Genomic DNA, 19,374 nt, shown 5'->3' with positions numbered 1-19,374 from the left:
GCCCAGACCCTTCAGAAATGGAGGTTTGGGTCACTCCACCAGGAAAAAAAACCCCACCACCTGTTCAGGGACTTGCTGAAGGCAAAGGGAATACAGAATGGGTAGTAGAAAAAGGTAGTCATCGATACCAGCTATGAGCACATGACCAGCTGCAGAAACAAGGACTGTAATTGTCATGAGTATTTCCTCCTTCTTTTGTTAAAAACATGTTTGTGCATGTATACACTTGTACTAAGAAAATATCTTCATTTTATTTCCTTTTCCTTTATCATGTGATATAAGATTCACTGACTTCATATCAGCATTTAAGTATTGTTAACTTTATGTAATAGTATGTGAGTTGGGGACTGCATTTCCAGTTGTACAAAGGACAGTTCAGTTATGTTAGACATAATTATGACCTTATTATTGTCTTATTTGAAGATTATGAATGATCTCAGGAGATGTGTATGGGTTCAAGTTATCAAGGGGTGGACTTGTGATGGTTAATACTGAGTGTCAACTTGATTGGATTGAAGGATGCAATATTGATCATGGGAGTGTCTGTCAGGTTGTTACCCAAGGAGATTAACATTTGAGTCAGGGGGCTGGGGAAGGCAGATCCACCCTTAATTGAGTGAGCACCATCTAAACCGCTAACAGGGAATATAAAGCAGGCAGAAAAACGTGAAGAGGCAAGATAGGCCTAGCCTCCCAGCCTACATCTTTCTCTCGTGCTGGATGCTCCCTGCCCTTGAACATCGGACTCCAAGTTGTTCAGTTTTGGGACTTAGACTGGCTCTCCTTGCTCCTCAGCTTGGAGGCAGCCTATTGTAGGACCTTGTGATTGTGTAAGTTGATACTTAATAAACTCCCATTCATATGTATATATCCTATTAGTTCTGTCCCTCTAAGGGAACCCTGACTAATACAGAGGATCAGTGTCTTTATCCATTATTTCAGTAGAAAATGAAAAGTGGTGATATTAAAATTATATCATTTCTTCTTTATTTATTAATGGTACTTCTATAAAGGGAAACTTCTCCTTGTCAACTTTTTGGGTCCCAGACAGTCCAGGGAAAGCAGAGTAAATGCTTAATTCATCCCCTTTATTTACCAGTTTTCAAAATAATGAGTTGGTTTCCTAGCATTCTCTAAGAGGGACAATAAATTTTTTAAAAATCATCATCATTACAAACACCTAGATTTAAACATATTTGATATGTTTTAATATTTTGTAGTTCTAGTCCATTTAGTGCTTTAACTCTCCCATCTTTGACATGGAAAAATTTCTTTAAATTGGTATCTGAGTCCTTTTGACATAATCCAAGTAGCTTTTGATAGTTTTTTGTTATGTTTCCCGTTAGATGTTTCTGGCTCATTTGCATGACCCATATCTGGAATCATGAATTTGGATGGACAGTATCAATGTAAACTTATGATATATTTTACCTTAAAAAAAAGTCTTTTACTAGAAATAAGGTCGAACTCACAGCAGTGAGCACTCCTAGAGCCAGAGCGTTATATCTAAATACCATTTCCCTCTAATAAGAACCAGAACTCAGAGAAATGGCTAACTTCAGATGTGGCCCTATTTTCTCATATGACGCTTGAGATCTTCTTCCAAGCTCATTCTTGTTATTGGCAGAATTTGGAATTATATTGAAATTCAGTTCTATGTATGAACCCCAGATTGAAAATTCCCTAGAAGAAGCTGAAGGGAACCATTCACATTTTAAGTAGTCGAGTAACAAGATCAGATTTCTGTTTCAGAAATACCGCTCTGACAGCAGGTGCAAGAATGGGGTGTGTGGCAGGGGTGTGGAGAGTGGCTGCACAGCTGGGAGGATGTCCAGTGAAAGGGCTTAGTGATAACTCAGGCTGGATATAGGGGAGGCCTAATTTAAGACAGTAGCAGTGGGGTAAATAGATGGAGGGCTGATTTGCTAGTCACTAACAGGCAGCAGCCTCAGGTCTTGGTGATGGGGGCTGATTTGCTAGTCACTGACAGGCAGCAGCAGCAGCCTCAGATCTTGGTGATGGGGGCTGATTTGCTAGGCACTAACAGGCAGCAGACTCAGGTCTTGGTGATGGGCGGGGTCGGGGGCGGAAGGCGGCTGTGTCACAGAGGGGCAGAGCTGCAAGCAACTCTCTTGGTGCCAGGGGCAAGCTGCGGAAAAGAGAACTCAAGAGTTATGGGGAGTGTGGGGAAGATAACTCCTGGAGGAAACTGTGTCATGCCCCCAGCCCATCCTCCTACGAACTAGCCCTGGAATAATTAGGTGAATTTGAAAATATCCTCCGTAGGCGGGAGTTCTATTCGGGGTTACCTGCGGCCTCCCCGGTCCTGGATTTCAGTCCTCTATGTATTTCCTGAGTAGCTCTCAATAATACAGAAGCCCCTTTCCGGTGTAGGTCGGTAAGAAGCACTGCACAGAAATCTGATGCGAAGTGAGGTCTCCTAGCGGAGAGGGAGGCACCTTATAAGTAATCACTAATCCAGGTTGAGATATTAATTATTGATGTAAATTGATATTAATGATATAAAAATCGAGCTTTTATATCTTTTTAAAAACTGTGTCTTGAGGCCAGGCGCTGTCGCTCACGTCTGTAATCCCAGCACTTTGGGAAGCTGAGGCGGGTGGATCATGAGGTCAGGAATTCGAGACCAGCCTGGCCAACATAGTGAAACCCCGTCTCTACGAAAAATACAAAAATTAGCTGGGCGTGGTGGCACACGCCTGTAGTCCCAGCTACTCGGGAGGCTGAGGCAGGAGAATCGCTTGAACCCGGGAGGCAGAGGTTGCGGTAAGCCGAGATCCTATCGCTGCACTCCAGCCTGGGCGACAGAGCAAGACTCCGTCTCAAAAAAAAAAAAAAAAAAATTGTGTCTTGAGTAGAATTTTAATGTGGTGAATGAGCTGTTCAGTAAATCAATTCTTCCCTTTGCAAAGCTGTAAAACATTTAAAACATTTGGCCAGGGTGACATGGGCATAGAAGGGGCAGACAGAAGGCCGGCAGCCAGGTCTGTGGAGGAGTAGCCAGAGGTGCAGGAGGCCGCATCAGCGTCCTCCCAATCAGCCTCTGCTGAGGGAGTGCCGCGCGCGGCGAGCCGCGCACTCCCCTTGCCTCTCTCCCGGCGGCTGGTACTCGCTCTTAGAGATCTGCGATAGCTCAGAGCTAGGCTCGGTGCCGCAGAGGCACGTGAGGTTCCACGACTGCATTCCAGGCCCCGCCCCTTCATCGGTATCCGGAAGGAGGAGCGCCGTGCGCGCTCGCGCCCGCGCGAGCGCTGAAGCTCCGCCCCCAGCTCCTACCTCCGGTTCTATCCCGGCGTTTCGCCCTTCCCCACAGACCTCTGCCCCGGACGCATTTCCGAGGCGCGCCGCATGCGCCGCGCAACCCAGGCCACGAGCACGGGCGCGTGCGCAAGTCAGCGCGCGCCCGCCCCGACGCGAGGAGGCCCCGCCCTCCAGCCCCGCCCCGCTCGCTGGCCTGCCCTCCTCCTGCTACCCTCCCGGCGCAGAGAACGCCGGCTCCTCAGCGCGTTCTGCGGTCATGGAGATCCCCGGGAGCCTGTGCAAGAAAGTCAAGCTGAGCAATAACGCGCAGAACTGGGTAAGCTGGGAAGGAAGGCGAGACGGCGAGGAGCGGAGGGGCTGTGGGAGCAGCTGGTTCCGGAGCCGCCGCCTCTCTCCCGCCTCCTCCGCATCCTTCCAGGAGCGCGGAGGTGGGTTCCGGGGCCGCGGCGCCTCCTGGCTGGGGCCGTGGGTGGTTGCGAGGCAGAGGGGCGCGGCGCAGGGTGGGGGTCTCGCCCTAGCTTGGCGCAGCGTGCGGACCGAGCCACCGTTCGTGGGAAGAACGCGCCCCCTCCCCAGCGCCTCCGCTCAGGTAAGACCCCCAGGAAAATCCTTCAAACGTGAGCTGGCGCCCGCTGAAACCTCCGGGTGCTGAAACCTGCGGCTGCAGAAACAGGAGCTTCCTGCATCCCTTGGAGTGGCCTGAAGATCTGCAGAGGAGGCGGAGGCGGGCGCCTTCGACGCGTTCTTGGTTTTTCTTGGCTCTGCCAGTGCGGTTGGCCCAGGTTTGGGTCCATCTCCCTGTCTTTCCATTTCTGAGTTTCAGTGTGAAGGGAGAGTACCCAACAATGTGGTCATTCATGAGTTGAGACTGCCCTGAACTGAGGTTCTTTGTGTCTCTGTGTTAAATCGGAATGTTTAACAAGTAGGAGTTTGAAAGACTCCATTCCTGGTGACAGTCAGGTATGGGACCAGTCCTTTATAACGTTTAGTAACGACTGCCAGTTGACTTTGTAAAGTGCTGTGTCCTCATAATGTTGCTTAGTTCCTTAATTTCTCTGTGATGAGAAAGAGCCTTATGTTCCTTTGTAAGTGTGTAGCAGGGAAGGGCCCACCTTTGGAGTCTGGAAAGGCACTGGTTTTAAGTTTAGATGGAAATGTTATTGCACAGTCCAATGGAATAATAAGGTTTAAATGCAGTGTCTCCCAAAACGTTACTTGCCCTAGATGAATCAAAGAAAAAAAAAAAAACGAGCTATTTCAGGCAAATGTTCTTTGGAAGTCATTAATTTACCACATCTGTTATTGTTATCATGAATTGTTTACCGATTCCTCTCTCCTTTTATTTAACTCTATAGATGGTAAGGAGGGGAAGGAAATTTAAAAGATGAATTAGAACAGTGGAAAGAGCACTGGACTCCTGGCCTGGTCTCTCATCCCAGCTTTGCCACTTACTAGCTGTGTGATCTTGAGGAGAGTCACTTTACTTATTCGAACCTCAGTTGACTTAAGGGTATAATAGTATGTACTTCACGAGATTGTTCTGATGAACAAAGACGACAGATCATGAATTTGAATGTGCGGTGAAACCACTGCCTTGAAACTCAGACTCAGTTTCGCTTCTGTTACCTTAAGGTATTTCATGGTTAGAGAAATAAGGTTGGCTTACTTGAGGTATTTACAGATAATTTCTGTTACATTGTCCATTTATTTACTCATTTATTTATTGACATTTGCCACATGGTGCGTATTCTATGTAGAGACTTGTGCTAGATATGGTGGTGAAAAATGTGGGACTTACTGCTTGCCTTCTGGTAGTTCATGGTTTGTGTTGGGGTTGTGACATTTGCCAAGTGGTGAATATGTCTTTGTGGTCCACAGTGAGTGGCGTAAGACAGAAGTTTTATTGCAATTTAGAGAGATTAGTTTCGCCTGGGCGTTTTGGGAGGGTTTATGGAGGTTTTCAGATTTCAGAGTCAGAGGGGAACTGCGTGGATAAGTGTTGGGAATAAAAATTACTATTTTTTTACTCCAGGAACATTGACGAAACTTGTTTGACTGCTCTGGAGAGTTTTTGTTGGGAAGTGGAGGTAAGGTTCAATAGGGAGGCTGGGGCTTCGTGATGCTCTTGTGTTTGGCTGCAGAGAAGACTTGATTCTATGGGGGATTTTTGATGGGGCTAGAATTTTAAATTTTCTGATCCTTGTAAATTTTTTCTCTCCCTCATGGAACACCCATCATCTCTTCTCTCTCATATTTAAATCATCTTAATAGGCACAAGTGTGAAGAACCCATATTCCTTTAAAATTCCTATCACAGGATAAAATTGGTAATCCAGGAAGAATGTTCCGCTGAAAAAATGTAGACCCTGGTAGGACCCAGATGGGGAAGCCCTGGAGACCAGACAAGGTTATAGTAAGGTTTAAATGAATTAATAGATTTGAAGCCTGCCTGGCACATGAGCACTATTTATGTTCTTGTTAATTCATCCAGTGTGAGGGGCTGAAGGGCTGGGGTAAGGTGGCAGTGGGACTAGAGGAGTAGCTGCATTAAAAACATTTAAGGAAGAGTAGAGAGGACCGACTAGATTTAGGGGATGAAAAAGGGAGAAATGTTAAAAGATGATCCTGAAGTTTTGGTCTGGGAAGTGAGGAGAAAGGTTGTTACCTGTGTGGAAATTGGGAAGTAGGTTGGGCACGGGGGTAAGGGTGATATTAGTTAAACACAAAGGAGAGTTTAGTGTGTGCTAGGAACAGTTTGAAATGTTTTACCTATATTAGCCCATTGAGTTTTTGTTACATTTCTGAGGGTGAATATCATGAGAGACAGTAGTTAAAAGCAGGACCCTGGAGCTGACTGCCTGGGCTGAAATCTGGACTCCACTATTTATTAACTATGTAACTTTTGGTTGGTCACTTAATTTCTCTATGCCTCTATCTGCTTATCTATAAAATGAGAATGATAGCCTCACAGGGATATTGTGACAATTAGAGTTAGCTCTTACTGTTATCATCCTCTATTACCATTAGCATTTCCATTTTATAGATGACAAAACTGAGGCACAGAGATGTCATGGAGCTTGTTAGTGCTGGACCCATTTTAAACCTGTTGCATTTGAGGGACAGGCTTAGTAGAGATAGTCTGTAGAGGAAATATGAGCCATGTATATAATTCAACATTTACTAGATACCACATTAAAAAGTAAAAAGTAACAGTGAAATAAATTTCAATCATATATTTAACCGACTATATTCCAAATACTATCATTTCAGTATGTTTTTCAATGTTAATATAAGTTCAACACTATCATAATTAATAAAGAGTTATAAAAATCTGGAGTTTTTTTTTTACAGTTAGTACACATTTCACTTCATACTATCCACTTTTCAAATAGTAGGGCATGTGGATAACATAGTTACAGAAATTGAGTTGTGCTGAGGTTAGAAGTAAAGGTTTCATGGTTAAATTTGAGTTAAAGAATATAAGGAAAGTAAATGTGAGACCAGATACTAAGCTTTGGGTAATAGCTCCTGTTAAGGATTAGGTAAAGGAAGTGTACTCGTGGGAGACAATAGGCAAAGAGATGGGAAAATGTAGTCTTACAGCTCTGGGAAATGGTTAGAATTACAGGAAGTTAAAGTTGTCCATATACCTGTGGGAATAGTAAAGAAAAACCAAGAAATTGACTTGCTGTTGGAGCTGCCTCTTACTTCAGTCTGATAAAGCATCAGATATAATGAATATCATTTTCTATCCAATTGAGTCTTTCTCCAATGGGACCAGTTTTCATCTGGCCTTGGGGATGTGTTAGTTGGGCTGAGGGAAATTTGGGACACTCAGTTCAGGCCCAGGTGTCATTCACCCATTTTGTAGAATCATATTGGGCTGAATCCCTTGTTGGACCTGCCTTACAGTGGAGTAGTGTTCTAAAAGAAGCGTTTGAAACCGGGCGTGACATTAAGAAGCATATGCAGTCTCTGGTTTGCTTTTCCATTTACCTTTCACAACTCCCTAAATTTCCATAGCTCCAGCGCAACTTTCCATCCATATCATACATCCTCATGGTTTTACACAAGCCTTTCCTTTACACATCCCTCCCTGGGATGCCTGTTACCCTTTGTCAGGGGCTGAAATGTTCAGAGCCTTGGACGGTTTTACTTTTAACAAATGTGTGGCCCTCATAGGTACATATGTTCACTTGCTCCTGGGCTGAATTGTTTGTGCTCTTCTGCATTATGTTGCATTCTCTCTGCTATTATGTATCTTGTAATCATATTTCATTGTAGATGTTTTGTATCTACACCGAGCTTTTCCTGATATAACAATTGGGGATAAGGGGCAGGATGCAAAGTAGCTCGGTAGCTCTGATACTGAAATCCTTAGATAATTCATTAGTATCTTACAAAAGCTTAAGTAACGGAATAAGCTCCATATATATGTGGGAGGATTCAGATTTCGGTTTTGTCACTTACCATCTGGGTGATCTTGGGAACATTATTTAACCCCTTCATCTCTCAGTATCCTCATCTGTAATGAGATAATAAAACATGCCTCATAGTGAGGCTAATGGTGCATATCATATGCGGTTATAGTGAGGTTTAAAGAAGTTAATATATTTATAAAACTATGGTTCCTGGCACATAAGTACTATTCTTGTTCTTATTATTTATTAGCTCCTCAAATATTTAACACTTACTTTGTATGGGCCTTTGTTCCAGGTCCTGAGGATGCAGTGGTAAAAAGACAGAAAAGTGTCCTGTTTCATGGATATTACATTCTACCTGGGAGACAGTTAATTAAACCAAATAAATGAATGAAATAATTCTCCCTTTTACCAATTCTGTCTTTCCCAAACAGCTTGTCTCCTTATATGTGGATGTTTTTCGTAGAAGGCCAGCAGCACATTCTGGATTTAGCTGAATACTCAGATGATACAAAAATGAAATAAGAACACAGAAGTGGAACACATAGCCAAACAAGAGGCCAGTGTACTTGTCCTTCAGAGGATTGGCCTCGGTGTGGTCAGGGGCAGGCATTGGTCTTTTATTTCCCCCACCCTCAGGTTTAACAGAATTGATCTTTCTACCCTGGGAAGATGATACTAAAAAAATTGCCTGATGAAAAGGGAAACTTAAACTTCTACCAATAACAGCAATAAGACGAACGATAGCGAGGTCTAGATCTGTGTTGTCCAGTTCACGATTCACTTGTGGCAACTGAAATTTAATGAACATTAAGAAAGTAAAAAATTCCGTTTGTTAGTTGCAGTAACCACATTTCAAGAGCTGCGTATGTGGTTAGTGGCCACAGGAATTGGACAGCACAGTATAGAACATTTTCATCATCTCGGGAAGCTCTGTTGGACAGTGCAGATCTAGATGAAGCTTTGTGATGGCTGCCATTTTTTTTTTTCCTACTTATCTGTGTGTTTATGTATTCGGGTATTTTTACTCTGTTCCCAAGAACAGGAAATTTCCAGAGTCAGTGGATACTTTGAAATTTTAGTTTTGGGCAGTTTTGCACCCTGGCTTCTGGTAGCGTGTCCAGCAGTATTAGCCTCCCCTTAGTGTAGTTACTTCTTCAGATTTGAAGTGTCAATATGCTTCCCAGCCTGAGTGTGTTACATTGAATTTTGAGGAGTAGTTCTCTACTCCAGTGGTTCTCAATCATGTGAGATTTTACCAGCCCTAGGGGGCATTTGGCAATTCTGGAGACATTTTTGGCTATTCTGCTTGTGTATGGAGGGGGATAATTCTTCTAACATCTATTGGAAAAGATTTCTTGAAAAACCTAAATTTCTAAAAAAAACACTTAAATCTGAAATGCAAATGTAAAATCCAATTGAAAAATCCAATTGATGTGGCATTTTTTTCCCCCATCAGCCTGGAAGTTGCCATTTCTTACTCTGAGATGGATCAGTTACTCATAGCATACCAATAACAAGACAGGAAAACCCCAATCCTGAATTGTTTTGAAATCAGGTTAAGTAATTAGTTCAAATGGAGGGAGTGATTTTTCTTTTTGGTATTAAGCAGTAGTAAAGAGAATGTTCTCAGGGAGACTATTGCAGTGGCTATAGAGACTTCTGCAATGGAGTTTTGCCGTATGGGAGAGAGATTGGGCTCAGTTCCAAATACACTAAGGAAAAGTGGGAATTTATGGTGAGGGAGCAGAGTGGGGGTCGGTGGATGGAAAATTACTAAGAGGAAACATTAAGAATTAGGGAGTATTCTGACTAAAACGATTTAACAGGGTTCTTGCTGAAGGCAGGCCGGCCAAGGTGATCAGACATCATCGGGGGATGGTGCAGCTTGAAGAGTTTGGTCAGCTATCGAGGATGGGGGATTTCTGCTAAAATTGGACTCTTGAAGACGTGCCAAGGATAGGGCCCAGTTGAAAAAGGGTTCAGAAGGAGCCTGCCTGGTTTGATCAAGGAGAGAAATCTTGTCGGTGGTAATCGTTTCTGTGACATATCTTTTCCTAAAGACACAGTTGTTAAATTTTAACTGAATAATGATAGTGGAAATACCAGACATTATGTAGAGAAATTCAGTGTCTGTCTTTGGATGAATGCAGCCATTGTGCAGGCTGTTTTCTCATTGTTCTTGCTAGTTACTTCGGTGCTTGCATACCTTCCCTCTGCCTTTGTCTTTCATATTTTTTTTCTTTTTTTTTTTTTGTTTGAGACAGAGTCTTGCTCTGTTGCCAGACTAGAGTGCAGTGGTACGACCTTGGCTCACTGCACCCTCCACCTCACTGGCTCAGGTGATTCTTCTGCCTCAGCCTCCTGAGTAGCTGGGACTACAGGTGTGCACCACCATGCCCAGCTAATTTTTGTATTTTTGGTAGAGACGAGATTTTACCATGTTGGTCAGGATAGTCTCGATCTCTTGACCTCGTGATCTGCCCACCTCGACCTCCCAAAGTGCTGGGATTACAGGCGTGAGTCACCATGCCCGGCCTGTCTTTCATATTTTTAAGTGTACAATTCAGTGGTTTTTAGTATAGCCAGAGTTGTACAGCCATCACCAGAATCTAATTTTAGAACATTTACATGTCCCCAGAAAGAAACCTTATACCCATTAGTAGTCATTCCCCAGGCTCTACATTTTCTCCTAGCCCCGACAACCAATAATGTACTTTCTGTCTCTATGGATTATGCTATTGTGGGCTTTCCTAGAAATGAAATTATATAATCTATGGCCTTTTGTATCTGGCTTTTGTCACCTAGGATAATGTTTTCAAGCTTCATCCGTGTTACAACATGTATCAACTAGCCTGGCCAACATGGTGAAACCTCGTCTCTACTAAAAATACAAAAAAAAATTAGCCATGCATGGTGGCATGTGCCTGTAATCCCAGCTACTCAGGAGGCTGAGGCAGGAGAATCGCTTGAACCAGGAGGCAAAGGTTGCAGTGAGCTGAGATCATGCCACTGCACTCCAGCCTGGGCAACAGAGCAAGACTCTGTTTTGTATTTTTTTTTTAATAGTTCGTTCATTATATGGTTGAAGAAAATCCCATTGTATGGATAATAACACATCTTTTTTTTTTTTTTCTTTCCTGAGACGGAGTTTCGCTCTGTCGCCTGGCTGGAGTGCAGTGGCGCAATCTTGGCTCACTGCAACCTCCACATCCCTGGTTCAAGCTATTCTCCTGCCTCAACCTCGCGAGTAGCTGGGAATACAGGCACGTGTCACCATGCCCAGCTAATTTTTGCGTTTTGAGCAGAGATGGGGTTTCGCAATGTTGGCCAGGATAGTCTCAATCTCTTGACCTCGTGATCCACCCGCCTCCGCCTCCCAAAGTGCTGGGATTACAGGGATGAGCCACCACGCCCGGCCACATCTTCTTTATTCATCAGTTGGTAGACATTTAGGTTGTTCCTACTTTTTGGCTATCATGAATAAATGCTATGAACATTTGTGCATAAGTTTTTGTGGTTAGTCTTATGTGGTTTTAATAGTTAATTTCAACCTTTGAGGTGGACATTAGTGTATTTTGGCTGCCCAGTCTCTGAACCTCCCTTGTATGTGTGGTGAATGTCTCACTGTGTTTGTGTTAGGAGACAGGGTTTGTTACAGATTAATGATTTCTTTATTTACCTATGTATAACTAGTTCTTTTTATGAAATGTTTTTGTTTTTATTGTGTCCTGAGTGTCTAGAAAGGATCAAACAACAAATAATGAATGAACAGATAGTCCCAGGCCCATTCTGACTTCTAGGAGTGTCTTAGGGCCGGAATTCGCAGCTGGAGGTAATGGAATGGAGGGCCCTTCTGTTAAAGGTACTGATATAAAAACCTGTTAAATATTGAAAAGTTCTTTAATCTTTAACAGAATAGTTGGAGAGCTGTAATGTGTATGCAGAGTGTATGCATGACAGATGGTAGTGATGAGATAAGCATGCTGGTAACTTAGTCCTGATTCAGGACGTCTGTGGTAGGGCCTGAGATTTCCTTCCTAACAAGCAGCCAGGCCATGCCAGTGTTGCCACACAGCATATTTTGTAGTAGCAAAGTTTTAAGAGTAGCCTTTTCAAGTTGTTTTCTCAACATCCTCCAGGGATGTATGATCTTCACTTGCTTTTTATCATTGACTTATTAATATTTAAAATATTAATTTCAGTTATCAGTTAACTCTGTGAACTAAAGGTTTTAATTATCAAGAACTCTGTGAACTAAAGATTTCTTTTCATTTTATTCTACAGTCTCTCATTTATCCATATTGTTACGATCTCTACAGTTTTATCCATATTGTGTCTAGGGACATAAAAGAAATGTGCCTGTTACCATTTCAGGGATTTCTCATTGGAGGAATACACTGTTTATCAGTTTAGGGTGGGTGGTAGGATGGATGAAAGATGTTGAAGTCCAGAATTATGCTTAGTATTTGGTATATGCTTTGTGTCTTTATACATTTCACTTAAAAATGCACAATTCTTTATAAAATGATGAAAAGTTCACAAAATCTGAAATTCTCTAAGTAGCGTCACAGAGAAGTTGATTTTCCTTATAGGCAAGTGGATAAAATAACAAAATGGCCATGTGGAAATTAAGATGGGTCAAAAAGGGCCACTTGTGTTGTTGATGAGGATGGAAGTTTGTAGTATGTATAGAAAATGCATACCACAAATATCAGAGGACATGCAATATTAGCCTAGTGACAGGATTGTTAGTCATTTAGTTCTAAATGTAGTAAGTATTAAATGGCCTTGCAATGAATTGTTCCATTTCTGCTAGATTTAAGATTTCCAAATATCAGTCATCATTTCATTTGCAAGTTACACAGAGAGAACAAACCATACTTTAAAATAAATGTCTTGTATCTAACTTTTATGAGTACTGACTAGTAACAAAGGAGGTTGGGCATTGTGGAAAATATGGATAATTGTAATTCATTGTAAAGAACATGGCTGTGCTTGGGTCAAGGATAGGCCGAGGCAAACGTCCAGAATGACTCAGCGAGTTTACAGCGCAGGTATATAACTCCACTTGTTATCACAGCCATGTAGCCATAACATAAGAAGGCTCATCATTTGGCTCTAAGCCACTATTGTCTGTAAAAGGTGTAATTGCCCTGCTGACATTGTCTGGGTGCGCTTGCACCCAGAGGAGAGAGAGAGCCAGAGCTGTCCATCTTTGCAGATGGACAGGAGTGAGCCAGGACACAGCTCGGCTTGCTCACACCCAGAGAGAGAGAGAGAGAGATTTAAGCTGCTGACCCTGAAGGGAGAGCTGGCCGCGTAGCTATGTGTGGGAGCTGCTGGACTAAGCAGTCAAGACAAGGCAAGCAGTGTGAGAGAGCTAATGTGAGTGAGCTGCTGATGAGAGAGCTGCTGAGTAAAACTACCTTTCACCTGCCTGTGCCCCTGAGTGTTCTTTTAGCTATCTGCTGATCCACTTACTCCCTTCGGACCCCAGCATGAGCTGGAACCTGACCCCAAGCAGGACACTCATAGTCCTTGACCTACTTTCCTAAGGAAATAATATATAGGCACAAGAAGACACCTAAATGTGTTAATGGTACATAAATAACAAAAGAATGATATGGGCAGTAAATGTTATAGGGACTTCCTAGGTACACATACTTACACTGAGCCAGATATATATATATATATATATTTTTTTTTTTTTCTACAAAGCACCCAGACTATTAAGTAAGAAGCAGTAAGCTTGGTTTCTCTCTCCTGTGTATGGAAACTAGGGCACAGAAGACTCAGTATAGAAATGTACTTTAAAAAAAAATTCCAACCCAGAAAGCCAAGAATAGAAATTTAGAGGTGGAAGGAAGTAACTCATTCTCAACCCTTAATGAGTCATTAATGTCATGTTTCCTCAGCAGAATTATAGAAAGGATTTGACTGAAGTGGGTGCAGAAGGAAGGAAAGGGGAAGTAGAAGAATATTACATGTATAAGTGGCTGTGGAGTCTAAAAATTCAGGCATAAGTCTACCACTTTGCAATTCTGTAACCACCCAATGCGTTCATTTTGCCTGCTGCCCAGAGGCAAATTTATCAAGACAGAGTAATTGCAATAGAGAAAGAGTTTAATTCATGCAGAGCCAGCTGAACAGGAGACTTTTATTATTGAACAAATCAGCCTTCCTCAAAATTTAGAGGCCAGGGCTTTTTAAGGATAGTTTGGTTGGCAAGGCAATGGGTGCAGCCAGTTCGTTGGGGATGTAATCATAGGGGTGTGGAAGATAGTCCTAGTGTGTTAAGTCTGCTTCTGGTTGGGAGCACACAGGTGGTTGGTGGGTCCAGGTGGAGCCATTGAGAGTCAGAAATGCAAAAACCTGAAAAGACATCTCAAAAGGCCAATCTTAGGTTCTGCAATAGCGATGTCATCTGCAGGAGTAACTGGGGAAGTTGAAAATCTTGTGACTTCTGGAACAGTGGCTGGTAATCATTTATGTTTATACCTTGGGAGAATTCAGGCTCCTCTCGTCTCCTAACCTGGTGGTCTTTTATTAGCTTTAAAAGATGGTTTACTTTTGGGGAAGTACTGTTATCATTTAAACTAAAAACTAAATTTCTCCCAAAGTTAGCTTGACCCAAACCCAGCAATACCTAAGGGCAATTTGGAGGTTAAAGGCAAGATGGGAGTTGGTTAGAGCAGAACTTTTTCACTGTTAACAATTTTCTCACTTATAATTTTTGCAAAGGCTGTTTCAATTTCAGTAGTTTTATAAAAGTGCTCTTTGATTTACTTTGAAAAACTGGGAGGTAGGACAGTGTGGCAATTTTTTTAAGTTTATTTTTTAATATGAAAAATATTGTTAAAAACTTTAGCTGAATTAAATTTAAAAGAGTTTGAGCAAAGAACAATTCGTGAATCAGGCAGCCTCCTAAGCCAGAGTAGGCTCAGAGGCTCCAGTGCAGCTGTGTGATGGAAGATTTATGGACAGAAAAAGGAAAGTGGCGTACAGAAAATGGAAGTGAGATCCAGAAACAACTGGATTGGTTATAGCTCAGCATTTGGCTTATTTGAACATGGTTTGAACAGTTGGCCACATTTGATTGGCCAAAACTCAGTCATTGGCACAAGGGTGGCTACAGTCTGTTTATGTCTCCAGCTAGGTTACAGTTTACTACATATGGAGAAACCTTTAGGCTGAACTTAAAATATATAAAAGAGGTAGCTGTAGGCTTAACTTGATTTAACAACATACATAAACCAAAAAAATCTCCTTATATCCAGAGTACTATGTTTGCTGCCAGAATCTTTTTAAATGTAGGAGGCAAGAAACTGAGGGAGCATTCTTTTTAGAGATTAAAACAGACGGTCTCTACTTATCCTGTCTGTATCTTTTCTCAACCATATTCTCAGCAGTTGATAGCTTGACAGATAATTTTTATGCATTCTAGCTTGATTTGATAAGAAAAGCGGAAGATATTTACAGAGCCCAAATCAATTAAAATTCATTAGATATATGTTTCTTCTTGTCTATAAAGAGTGAAGTAACTTGGAAAAATCCTCAAACAAAATGACCAAGCCAAACAGGTTCTACCAGTATAGGCAGCAAAATGTGTATAGCACCCTCGCAATTCCCTTTTAGCAGAGACTTTAGCTCCCTTTTCCTCCTTAGCCAGTATCGATGGGAGCTAAAGCTAAAGAGGTGCCACTGCTTCTCAAGATATACAAATGTCTACTTCTGAAGCCCTCTTTTTTAAGTTCTTGGAAACGTAGAGCTGGTAAGTTGTATTTGCTTCATCAGTTTATTGAAAAGAAATGAATCTAGAGACTCATTACAATTTTTTGTAAGTGATTATTAAATATATAAAAGTATTTTATTGGAAATAAAGTATTAATAATTATTGTGTAAATAATTATTGTTAATGAGATGAGTAGATGGGAAGGGGTGCAGCTTTTGTGGCATACCTATTAAAAAGAATTGTCAAATTGTCCCTTTGGTCCCAGAGGATTTTTCAGGTAATGGTAATGATGATAATAAGATTCAGATGTGTGGGAGATGGCATTTCTACTGTACAGGATTGTGAAGGGGAAGGTAGGAAAAGAGATCCTTAATCTCATGGAAGTTGAAGATTTGGATAGAAATCTAATTCCTTAAAAATCAAATCTGTGTCTTGGTGGAGGTCAGCAAAATGACAGAATGGGACTTCCCAGTGCTTGTCTTCCCACAGAAACATTAATTGAACAACTATTCTTGCACAAAAATACTTTAATAAGAGCTAAGGAAACCAGGTGAGAGATGATCGCACCTGGATGTAGCAGAGAAATCAGAAAAAACACATTGAAGAGAGTAGAAAGAACAGTTTTACATGACCTATATCACTGCCCCCAGCCTGCAACCTCAGGCAGCACAATGTGGAGAAAGATACCCTTTGCTTAGGGGAGGGAGAGGGCAGTGAGCATAAGATTTTGCCTCGGAACCCAACACCAGGCCCCCCCCCCCCCCAGTGAAACCCAGTGCCAGGCAGGCCCCCATAGCCCCAGACTCCAGGATGGTACCCATGGATTGAGCCTCCAAGCCTACCCTGGTACTAAGCAGGATTCTGCAGCCCAAGGTTCCAGCTCCTTCAACCCCCACCACCAGGCCAGACCCAATTGATTCAAGTTTTAGACTTGTCTTAGGGCCAGGCTGGCCCCAGTGGCCCTGGGCTCAGAGCTACCTTTAGTACCAGGCTGGCTCCCACAGGCAGGCACCTGTGGATACAGGCTTCAAGCAGTCCCAGCTTCAGGCCCTCTCCAGGTTTCAGACCAGCTGAGAGCCAGGTTGGCCCACACAGCCCTGGGCTTCAGGTCTGCCCCAGTACAAGGCCATTCCCTGTGGCCTTACCCTCCAGGCTGGCTACTGCAACCCCATATTTAAGAGACCCAAGGTTTCAGGACCATCCCAATACATCCCAGCACTGTACCAGCTCCCATTGACCCAGGCTGTAGGACCATTTCTGTGGACCCAGGTTCCAGGCTAGCACCCATATGCTGAGCATCTAGGTCAGCCCCCATGGCTTCAGGGCAGGTCCTGTGATTCTAGGTAGGCTTCAGACCAACCACTGTAGACCTAGGCCTCCACATCCACTCCAGCACCAGCTGAGCTCTGCCTACCTGCTGACCCAGATACCAGGCCAGCCTCCCTGAGGACTCCAGCAGCAAGTCTGCCTGTGCACCATGCCAGATGGCCTCCCCAAATTCTGTGGACAGGCTGACTGGTGAAGTGCTTCCCAAATGAAGCCAGTCTACAAAGACTGGAATAAGTCCCTACCTCTTCATTGTACAGATATTGATATAAGACAACAAGAAATGTGAAAAAACAAGGAGACTTAATACTACCAAAAGTATCACAATAACCTTCCAGTAGCTGATTCAAAAGAAATGGAGATACATGAACTGCCTGAAAAAGAATTAAAAAATAATTGTTTAAGGAAGCTCAGCAAACCTCAGTAAAATAGAAATAATTCAGTGTATTCTGGAAGACAATAAATGACCAACATGAGAAATTTAACAGATTGAAATTATTAAAAAAATCAAAAATTCTAGAGCTGAAAAATTTAATGAATAAAATGAAAAATGCAATAGAGAGCATCCATAGAAGCACTGATCAAGCAAAATAATTGTACTTGAAGACAGATTTCTTCCATAGTTACAGGAGGAAAAAGAAGAATGAAAAGTAATGGAGAAAGCTTACAGGATTTATAGGACAGCATCAAAAGTACAAAAAGTCGAGGTATAGGAGTTCAAGGAGAAGAGAAAGACAAAGGGTTACAAAGCTTATTTAAATAACAACAGAAAACTTTCCAAATTTGGGGAAAGGTATAAATAAGTACAGGAAGATCAAAAGTTCTAATCAGATTCAATCCAAACAAGACTACATCAAGACGTATAGTTAAACTGTCAAAAATAAAAGAGGATTCTGAAAGCAGCTAGAGAAAAGCAAATCACATACAAGGGAGTTCCAAAAATCCTAGCAGCAGACTTTTCAGCAGAAGCTTTATAGTCCAGGAGAGACTGGGGTGACATGTTCAAAGTGTTGAAGGTGAAAAACCCTGCCAACCAAGAATACTGTATTCAACAATGCTGTAATTCACAAACACAAACATGCAGACTTGCCCAGACAAAGCTAAGGGAGTTCATCACTACCAGACATGTCTTAAAAGAAACACTAAAGGGAGTTCTCCAAGCTGAAATAAAAGGATGCTAATTAGTAACATGAAAGTATAAAACTCACTGGTAAAAGTAAGTCCACAGTCAAGTTCCGAATTAATACTGTAATTGTCATGTGTCAATAATGTATATCTCTGATATGAATGTTAAAAGACAATTAACAATAGTGACAATAATTTGTTAAGCGATGTCTTCACTGTTGAGTTCTACCAAACATTTAAAGAAAGATTAATGCCAGTCTGTATTAGTCCATTTTCACACTGGTATAAAGAACTCTCTGAGACCGGGTAAACTATAAAGAAAAGAGGTTTAATTGACTCACAGTTCTGCATGACTGGGGATACCCCAGGAAACTTATAATCATGGCGGAAGGTGAAGAGGAAGCAGGGCACATCTTACATGGTGGCAGGAGAGAGAGAACAAGGGGGGGAAGTGCCACACTTTTGAACTATCAGATCTTGTGAGAACTCACTATCATGAGAGCAGCATGGGAGAAAGCACCCCCATGCTCCAATCACCTCCTACCATTTCGCTCCCTCCACACATGGAGATTACAGTTCGAGATGAGATTTGTGTGGGGACGCATAGCCAAACCATATCACGATTTTTTCTCAAACTCTTCCAGAAAATTAAAGAGGGAATACTTCCAAATTTATTTTATGAGGCCATCATTACCTTGATACCAAAGCCACAAAAGGACACTTGAAGAAAAGAAAATCACAGACCAGTGTCCCTGATGAACATAGATGTGAAAATCCTGAACACGTAGTAGCAGACTGAATTATATAGCACATTAAAGGATCATTCATCCTTATCAAGTGGGGTTTGTTACAGGGATGCAAGGATGGTTCAACATAGGCAATTTTTTCTTTTTTTTTTTTTTGAGGTGGAGTTTTGCTCTTGTCACCCAGGCTGGAGTGCAATGGCATGATCTTGGCCCACTGCAACCTCCGCCTCCTGGGTTCAAGCAATTCTCCTGCCTCAGCCTTCTGAGTAGCTAGGACTACAGGTGCATGGCTAATTTTTGTATTTTTAATAGAGACGGGGTTTCTCCACATTGGCCTGGCTGGTCTCAAACTCCTGACCTCAGGTGATCTGCCTGCCTCGGCCTCCAAAGTGCTGGGATTAGTGGTGTGAGCCACCATGCCCGGCTAACATATGCAAATTAATGAAGATGATGCACCACATGAACAGAATGTAGGGCGAAAAACCTATGATCATCTCAATAGATGCAGAAAAATTATTTGAAAGAATTCATTAACCTTATGATAAAAACTCTCAACAAATTGGGAAAAGAAGGAATGTACTTCAATGCAATAAGGGCTACATATTTCAAGCCCACAACTGACATCATACTCAATGGTAAAACAGGAAAAGTTGAAAGCTTTCCCTCTAAGATCAGGAACACAACAAGGGTGCCCACTCTTACCACTTCTATTCAGTGTAGGAGGTCCTAGACAGAGCACT

At 42.3% G+C, this 19,374-nt stretch overlaps 1 protein-coding gene across 4 annotated transcripts in view; it reads left to right on the top strand.

Annotated features, from left to right (window-relative positions):
• The first annotated feature begins 2,134 nt into the window (after positions 1-2,134).
• PAPSS1 (3'-phosphoadenosine 5'-phosphosulfate synthase 1) overlaps positions 2,135-19,374 on the top strand; it is a 115,234-nt gene continuing 97,994 nt past the window's right edge. The window contains exons 1-2 of one of the 4 annotated variants that reach the window (XM_054554239.1): positions 2,135-2,261; positions 3,335-3,598. In XM_054554239.1, coding sequence (XP_054410214.1) covers positions 3,539-3,598 — 60 coding nt within the window. In that variant the 5' untranslated portion in view covers positions 2,135-2,261; positions 3,335-3,538. Of the gene's footprint in view, positions 2,262-3,288; positions 3,872-5,314; positions 5,370-19,374 lie in introns of those variants that run through there. The other 3 variants (XM_009240243.4, XM_009240242.4, XM_002815039.4) reach the window with 3 other exon arrangements.

The sequence above is a fragment of the Pongo abelii genome, chromosome 3 (genome assembly GCF_028885655.2).
Source record: "Pongo abelii isolate AG06213 chromosome 3, NHGRI_mPonAbe1-v2.0_pri, whole genome shotgun sequence".
NCBI classification, from domain to species: domain Eukaryota; kingdom Metazoa; phylum Chordata; class Mammalia; order Primates; family Hominidae; genus Pongo; species Pongo abelii.
This window is presented reverse-complemented; position numbering and strand designations above follow the sequence as displayed.